The sequence below is a fragment of the Cucurbita moschata genome, unplaced genomic scaffold, assembly GCF_002738365.1.
Source record: "Cucurbita moschata cultivar Rifu unplaced genomic scaffold, Cmos_1.0 Cmo_Scf00011, whole genome shotgun sequence".
NCBI classification, from domain to species: Eukaryota; Viridiplantae; Streptophyta; class Magnoliopsida; order Cucurbitales; family Cucurbitaceae; genus Cucurbita; species Cucurbita moschata.
This window is the reverse complement of record NW_019268527.1, coordinates 4229694-4238151: the sequence shown is the minus strand read 5'-3', so window position 1 is coordinate 4238151 and position 8458 is coordinate 4229694. Positions and strand designations below refer to the sequence as shown.

The 8458-nt window shown below is 36.9% G+C and overlaps 3 protein-coding genes across 5 annotated transcripts in view; all 3 read left to right on the top strand.

Annotated features, from left to right (window-relative positions):
- Positions 1-8458, top strand: part of LOC111449299 (DNA-directed RNA polymerase 1B, mitochondrial-like) — a 31150-nt gene that overhangs the window by 9995 nt on the left and 12697 nt on the right. The window lies entirely within an intron of this gene.
- The window catches only part of LOC111449300 (DNA-directed RNA polymerase 1B, mitochondrial-like), a 30617-nt gene that overhangs the window by 10030 nt on the left and 12129 nt on the right, over positions 1-8458 (top strand). The gene's annotated exons all lie outside the window — the stretch shown is intronic.
- On the top strand, positions 2864-6552 carry LOC111449302 (phosphatidylinositol 4-kinase gamma 5-like). 2 transcript variants are annotated; one of them, XM_023089146.1, is made up of 3 exons: positions 2919-3168; positions 3316-3482; positions 3963-6552. In XM_023089146.1, the coding sequence occupies exon 3, from the start codon at positions 4252-4254 to the stop codon at positions 6181-6183; it is 1932 nt and encodes a 643-aa protein (XP_022944914.1). In that variant the 5' UTR covers positions 2919-3168; positions 3316-3482; positions 3963-4251; the 3' UTR covers positions 6184-6552. The 2 variants fall into 2 exon arrangements, with proteins under 2 accessions (XP_022944913.1, XP_022944914.1); XM_023089145.1 differs by lacking the exon at positions 3316-3482 and having other exon boundaries at positions 2864-3168.

The following is an 8458-nucleotide window of genomic DNA, read 5'->3' as shown; positions in this document are numbered from 1 at the left end:
AAAGGAATTTTTTGAATTTTTATATTTGAATATTTTTCCTTGCTTCTTGCTCAAGCATGAACACTCTTTTCCATCACTATATATTTAACTCTTCTATATTTGACTTTTCTAAGCCTAATAATCTTAATTTTGACCAATGTTATCACACACGACATAAATAATCTAACTTAAAGTTATCGAACAAACATGAACATGACTACCCTGATAGAATAAGATCCATTTTGTATCATATTTAAGGGATTTCTGGGTTCGGCCCGAAGAAGCAATGTCACTCGATCATTATCAAATCGACTGCAATCTTTTTCTGTTTGTGAGGATCCCAATCCCAACCGAACGCCTTCTACTTCTAATAGGCCATGAACTAGATCACAATCATTCTCAATGAGTTCATAACAAGTGACCCCATTTTTTCTGGTTTGGTTCCATGGCTGTCATCTGTACGGGTGCCTTATTTATGTTTGAAAAACAAGAATAGCTGTAATCCCATAGTTAGAATCGAAAAATGCAAACACAGATTCAAATTTCTTTCTGTTAATCAAATATTTAATAAATTAAAATATATGAATAAAAATTTAATTTCTAATCTTATTAAAAAAAATTAATATTTTAATTTTTTTTTATTGACATAAACGAAGATATTTCATTGATTTTTTTGAGTTTATTGCTGGTAAAAAATAAATAATTGTTCACTATATTTTTTTAATTTTTTTTTATATTGTTTAGTAAATTTCAATTTTGATTAAAAAAATAAATTTATAGTATTAAAATTTTCGTAATTCTTGTACCAAATAGATTCATTCACAGTCATTTTTATCAATAAATAATAAGAAAAAAGTTATATATTTTTCATAATTATTTACTATTCAGAAAATTAAATATTTTCGATATATTGTTTTGCTTGCAATAATGGGCCTTGGGCCTTGGGCCTTCCACTTTTCGGCCTGTAGCGATAAAGCCCAATTTCAAGTTCAATAGATTTCTTAAAATGACCTATATACCCATTGTATTTGGTTTTAGTTGATGTAAATTTGCGAGGATAAAATTGAAATAATAAAATATTTAAAAAATAATAATAATTTTGATTTTATTTTTTCTATCTCCAGTAACATCCTAAAAAAAGTCTCTAAAAAAAATTTAAGCTTCAAATATTAATACTTTTAATTATATTAAAAACTATTTTTATTCTAAAACTTTAATTTTTATCCATATATTTAAAAATGGTAATAATTTAGTTTTTATCCTAAAAAATCAATGTTACTCAGATTTATTGAGATTTCTTACCTATATGGGTAAGATTTAATGTCGTAAAAGATATTATTTAAAAAAATTATTAAATAATAAATTATAAACAAATAATTACTAAACTAAATAAAAAAAAAAAACATAAGCACAAATTATATTTTAAAATTAACTTTATAAATTTTTTATTTATTTTAACTCAACTTAACTTAAATAAATTTAAATAAAATATTTTGGGTAATTTAAAATATTAATCATTTTTAGTATTTAAAAAACTAATAAATAGGAATTTAATATATCTAGTCTACATTTATAAAGTAGACACTAAAACCATGGGCAGACTCGAGAGTGTACTCTATTAAATTTATTACAATTATTTAATAAAATAATAATAAATAGTCCTTTTTAAATTAAGAAAAAAAGTATTTATCCAGTCAGCTTTGTGTCTGTGTGTCATGAAGAAAACTGTGAGCGTGTATGCCGCGGTTTGGAAGAATCAAAAGACACGTGAGAGGATAATGCCTACACGTAGGAAATAAAATTTTGGAATTACTAGTGAGATTATCGTGTCTTGAATTGGCAGCATCCTACGCGGAAACACCACGTGGGATTCTCGTTCATGCGTGGACTCTGACTCAGCTGAACCGTCCCATTCCGGTTCGGAATTAAGGGAGAAAAAGAAGTTAATACAATAAATAAATTAATAATTCGTTTTACGGTCAAATTGGAAGATGATGATAGAATTGACACGTCATTTTCATAACCAGCTGGCATGGCTTAAATAAAACGACTCTTTCTCAATTATGAAAAGGCCAATAAAACAACAATAATAGTAATATAAAATAGTTAAAGTAACACAAAATACCCATGCACGACAAAATTCAGATCAAGACAAAACGTTCGAGAAATCATAATGCATGCCCATTACTCGTGGTATCTTGGAGTTTATAAGTAAGAAACATTATTTTCATTGGTACGAGGTTTTTTTTTTTAAAAAATCATAATCAAAGTTATGAGAGCTCAGGCTCAAAGGGAACAATATCATACTATGGTAGAGGTTCGTGATTTTTATTATATCTTCTTTATTGGTTATTTATTTGGTATAAGTGGATAATATGATTTTAAGATATTTTTTAAAAATGTAAATGTCAAACAAAAAAAATAAAATAATAAAAACAAAATAAAAGTGAAGGAGATCAAATATTTTGGAAATGACAAGGAGGGTATATTTATTTAATTGAGGTAAGAAAAAGAAAAAAAAGGAAAAAAGTACATGGGGGCAATTTGGTAAATTCAATGGTGTGAAAATTGACGGTCAGATTGGGGCAGGAAACTGGGTAGTACAGAGAACTACAGATTCGAAAGGGCAAACCCAAAATAAGAAAACCCGCCCGGCCCGGTCGCTGATGAAACCAGGTGTCCCACAATTCGAGGTGACCTGCCACGTCACTAACGAATCTCTTATCTCCACGTCACCATCCCCTTTCATCGTACGGTCATTAATTCCAGCATCTCTCATCATCAACGGCTCTCACCATTCCTTCCAGAGTGTTCGAATCTGAAAGGCCAGAGCAAGAGAGTGGGTCGGCATGTAACCAGGGTTAGTTGTTTTAACCTGGCTTCTCTCACTCGAGTTAAAGAGCGTTCACGGAGGACGGATTTCTGAGAGGCAAAACGGAGAATAAAACGAAGAGAGATAGAGATTGAGGAAACTGTGAGAGAATTTGTGTGTGGGTTTCATTTCTCTCTTCACTTAGCTCCGACGATTCTTTGCTCTTGCCTGTTTCTTGGATTTGATATTGATTCATCGAAGGCCTCTCATTCTCGTGTTTGCGAAGCTCTGACGGCGCCGGCTCACGGATAGCGTCGATTTGGGTGGGGAATCTGATTACTTAATTTGTTGGATCGTGAAGGATCTATAGAATTCAGGTGAGTTCTTTCTCCGATTTCGAAGTTGTTACTTTGTAATGCTTGTTTTGTTTGTGAGTATGTGTTGAATGAATGATGGTGTTTTATTTGTTTTTTCTTTCTGTTTACTTGTTTCTCATTGTTGAATTTCATTTCTCTGATCTCCAGAACGTCGTATTGAGCTTGGTCTCTTGTGGACCTTCTCTCCTGCCCCGAGGGGAGGGGGAGGGGGGAGGAGGTGCACCTTTCACAGATTTCGTTTAACTGTTGGAATTTGTTCTTGAGGGCGAATGAGGATCTCGTTCCGATCATTTGTTTGCTTACACGATGAAGTGGTTAGAGAAGAGATCCTTTTTCTTCTTCTTCTTCTTCTTCTTCTTCTTTCTCTATCACTGGGAGAATCTGTTTTTGGAGTCTTTGGCTCTGGACCTTGAAATTTTATCGAGATGTTAATTTTCTATATAGGGAACACCGTTTTCCCTTCCTTTTATAAACTCAGAACAACGTGTAAGCTAATCGATGAAGGTGTATTTCATCCTATCGGCCTTTTGTAACTATTGATTTTTTTATCTTACAATGAATTTGGGTTTCCCTGTAGAAAAGGGCCATAAATAATGCATAATTCAGTGTTCTTGGTGTATGCATTCTTTTGTTGAGTCTCTAGCCCAGCTCTAGATATGGGGACTCTTATTTGAAAGTCTGGATAAATTCACCTTTGTTTTTGGACATTTGTCCATTGGTAGTTAATTTTGTATCGATTTTATTGTTTCTTCAGGTCAATTGTTAATTTTGATTTCTTTGTTTTACTCCCGCAGATAATCAGGTGCTGTGAGTCTGGAGAAATGGATCTGTAGTTGTAGCTTTCGGCTGCATCTTTTTGTCTGTGGTGTTTTTCGATCTCAGAGCTTTGTTTCTTTGAGAAAGATGGCCGGAATTGATGCTTCCTCTATCAATTAATGATTATTCGGGGTCCTAGACTCTGGTTTCCTTGAACCAGCATTCTGTTTTGAGTTTGCAATTTTCTTGGGAGGGAATTCGTTTCTCTTCCTTGGCCATTTCAGTCGTTGGCAGCAAGCACGTCCTCCTTTTTTTGTTCATTGTTTAATGTCACGGAAGTTGGACAGTCCAGTTCAGACTCAAATGGCAGTTGCAGCACTCAAGAGCCCACTCAGCCGGGATTACCGTGCAAGAAATGGAATGGAAGAAAAGCTACCCGTTGGAAGGAGACAAGTTTTTGTCCAAACTGACTCAGGATGTGTACTGGGAATGGAATTAGATCGCAACGACAATGCTCATACGGTGAAAAGGAGATTGCAGATTGCCCTCAATATTCCGACCGAGGAGAGCTCGCTGACATTTGGGGATGTGATTCTAAAGAATGATCTTACTGCCATTCGAAGTGATTCTCCTCTTCTTCTCACGAGAAATCTGATGCATAGAAGCTCATCTACTCCATGTCTCTCGCCCACTGGGAAGGATCTCCGACTTCGAGACCAGAGTGGACCTATTGAGATATTGGGGCATTCAGAGCGTTTTTCTGGCACGAGACGGTTGGTCAAAGAGATTGTGAAAGCTATTAAGTTGGGTATTGATCCAATTCCTGTTCATAGTGGGCTTGGTGGTGCTTACTACTTTAGGAATGGGAAAGGTGAAAGTGTTGCAATTGTGAAGCCAACTGATGAAGAACCTTTTGCACCAAATAATCCAAAAGGTTTTGTTGGTAAAGCTCTTGGACAGCCAGGATTTAAACGTTCTGTGCGTGTTGGGGAGACCGGATTCAGAGAAGTTGCAGCATATCTTCTTGACTATGAGCATTTTGCAAACGTGCCTCCGACAGCCTTGGTGAAGATCACTCATTCAATCTTTAATGTGAATGATTGGGTGAATGGTAACAAGCCTCACAAGAAGAAGTCAGTCAGTAAAATTGCTTCTTTCCAACAGTTCATTCCACATGATTTTGATGCTAGTGATCATGGGACTTCTAGCTTCCCAGTTGCTGCTGTTCATCGTATAGGTATCCTAGATATCAGGATTTTTAATACTGATAGGCATGCTGGGAATCTCTTAGTTCGTAAACTTGATGGAATAGGAAGGTTTGGTCAAGTGGAGCTTATTCCTATAGATCACGGTCTTTGTTTGCCGGAAACTTTAGAAGATCCGTACTTTGAATGGATCCATTGGCCTCAAGCGTCAATCCCATTTTCAGAGGATGAGCTCAAGTATATTGAAAATCTTAATCCGATCAAAGACTGTGAGATGCTTCGGATGGAGCTCCCCATGATTCGTGATGCTTGCCTTCGGGTTTTGGTACTCTGTACAATTTTTCTGAAGGAAGCTGCTGCTTGTGGTCTCTGTCTTGCTGAGATTGGTGAGATGATGAGCAGGGAATTTCGTAGTGGAGAGGAGGAACCCAGTGAACTTGAGCTAGTATGTCTTGAGGCTAGGCAGATCATAGCAGAAAGGGAGCTCTGTTCTCCCGTTGATGACTGGGGCAACGATGAATTCCAATTCGACTTAGACTGCGAGGAGCGAGAATTAGATTATAACTCAAGTGTGGCAGCGGATCAGTGTTTGGGCTGGTCTCATTACCAGTTTGGTGGACTTGGAGGCATGCATGGCCGCAATCCACTCTCTAAGTTAGAGGAAAGCATTGAAGAAGAGGGAGAAGATAGTGCTGGGGAGGAGCAAGGAGAAACAGCAACCTTTCCACCTTCTGAACCCATTTCTGCTGTGTCAAAGCTTTCCATGTCTCTCAAGAACACCATACTGGGTGATAAGAACCAGAAACACCAGAAGTACCAGGTCTCAAAACCTGAATATGGATACATTACCAACACTTCTGCAGGGCACAGGAGTGCAAATGAGCAGTTTCCTCCAAGTGTCAGCTTTGTGAAGCTCGGTGATATGAACGACGAAGAATGGACCCTGTTTCTGGATAAATTTCCAGAGGTGCTCCGCCCAGCATTTGCCAAACGCCAATCTGCAGCGCTCGGGCAGAGGCAGAGGCAGAGGCTTGGTACTTCTTGCCAGTTTTGAGACGATGAGGTTCAGTATGTTGCTGTGATAGAGAGCTTTATAGTTTATTAAATAATAGCGCATTAGAATTATCGAAGTGATCGCGACGACTCACTATTAGGATTGGCTTGCATTGTGGGTTTTCATCCTCGACATCGAGCTACTCATAGTTGGGGCTCAGTAAGAGGAGCTTGCTGTATATATTCTTCTCATCAGCTAAGTGATAGTCTTGCTGGTAGAATTGTTTGTATTCCTTGGTATTTTCTCTCCTACCCTTTCTTCCCTTTGACTTGTGAACTTGTTTGATAAATAATTTGTATGCAACTTGAAACCCTCAAAAAGGTGCAATGTAAATAGGGTACTCTATGTTCTATACCTGCCTTAACTTGATTCTTTTATTCTTTTTCCTTCTTCAGCCATACGCGATGTGCCAATATGATATCATTCTTCTTTTGTTGTTGACTCCATGTTCTTGCTGATTTCATGATTATATCTACTTTCTGCAAGTTCAAATGCTGTTCTTGATAGTTGATGACCACCTTAGGACTTTTTTTTGGTTGTATTGCCTCTGTTTTCCTTTCAATACAGGTGGCTGCCGTCCATGGATTGATTATTTTTTGCTCTCTTTCGTGCCGTCATGTCTGTGTCTCTCTTTTCTTTTTAATAATGCTTCACTAGTCATTGAACTTGTATAATTTGACAAGGACAGCAGTAATGTTTTCTTTTGTATTAGCTATTGGGGAAATGATTGAAGCCATTCTTTACTACATAAAAAGAACAAACAAAGAAGGATCACGATAATTAGTAAAGAAATATCATTGATCGTTTGGACCCCATGGATGAATTATTAGATTCCATGAAATATATCTTAGCGTTGGCTTTGTACCAAAACTTTTGAACTGTTCTTCCGTTCTTTAAGACTTTATCTCATCATCGATCCTATTGGATCGATTCATAGTCTCTTTTTCGATTTTTGGAAGACTGAGATAATGGAAACTTGAAGTTGAATGTTGCTAGTTGATTTGTGTGTGGTGAAAAGCTTGCTCTGTTGTTGTTGGAATTTCCCTTTTTTGATCAGGTTGAAGTGTTTGGTGCGCATACGCAATTCAGGAGTCACCATAGCTTGGATTAGCATGAAACTAAGCAAGAAGTTAGGTTGAAAAATGGTGGAAGAGAAAGAAAAAGTGCGCATAGAGATTATAACGGGTGAAAGAAGGGATGAGGTGGAGCCAGATTTTGTGATTTGACCTGTTTTGTTTTTCTTGGTAGGCTGTCTATTTGGTGGGGGTCCTGTTTTGTTCTTTGAATGGTTTGTAATCCAAGCTAAAATGATTCATAAAATGGGGAAGGAAAAGGATAGAGACAACTGTGGGGCTTGTAACCTGTTTTTCTTAGGAGCCAGTCACTAGTAGATTCAGTTTAAAAATCGTGAGGTTAACAGCAATACGTAAAGGGTCAAAGCGGACAATATCTCATATAGCGATGGACTTGGACCGTTACAAATGGCTATCAGAGCCAGTCACTAGATGGTGTGCCAGCGAGGACGCTGGGCTTCCAATGGGAATGGATTGTGAGATCTCACATTGGTTAGAGAGGGGAACGAAGCACTCTTTTTAAGATGTGAAAACCTCTCTTAAAAACCGTGAAGCTGACAACGATACATAATAAACTAAAGTAAACAATTTTTACTAGCAATGGGTTTGAACTATTACACATGTATAGAAAGAAACGAGAATATATTGGTCCCAACACAATTTGAAAGATTTTTTTGTCCACCGTCGTTGGAGAACATCGAGTTTCCATAGGGGAATCATTCTAGCATGGTGACTTAGATAAAGTTGGAACTTAAAGTGCACGGAATCTCAAATCTTGGTAAGAAATCTTCAAGTATAATATGATAACACGACTTATTGATCTACACTTCATCATATTCTTTTGAGTAAGATAAGAATCTTTTGAATAAGATAAGAACTCGAACCATCTTGAACGGTAGCCCAAATGTAACTGATTAAAAGGCTACTGATATGACCTCTTGAAATAATAGAAACACATATCACTGTTGAAACAGATCTATTTCTAACTCAACAGAAATAGGGCCTATAGACTTGATTCTCAGCCAATTTGGAGCAAGCTCGGAGTCCAATCAGTCCAATCGTGAAACTCAATCGACAAAAGGCCTTTGTCGACATTTCTCAAGGATGTAGAAGATATGGGGAGGTTCCATGGTCTCTCTGCAAGATTTACAGATTCACTTTGCCGAAAACAATCGACAAGATGATCAATCGTCAACCCTGCA

Coding starts and splice junctions, on each gene's coding strand:
- LOC111449302 (XM_023089145.1), top strand. CDS start 4,252: ATGTCACGGAAGTTGGACAGTCCAGTTCAGACTCAAATGGCAGTTGCA.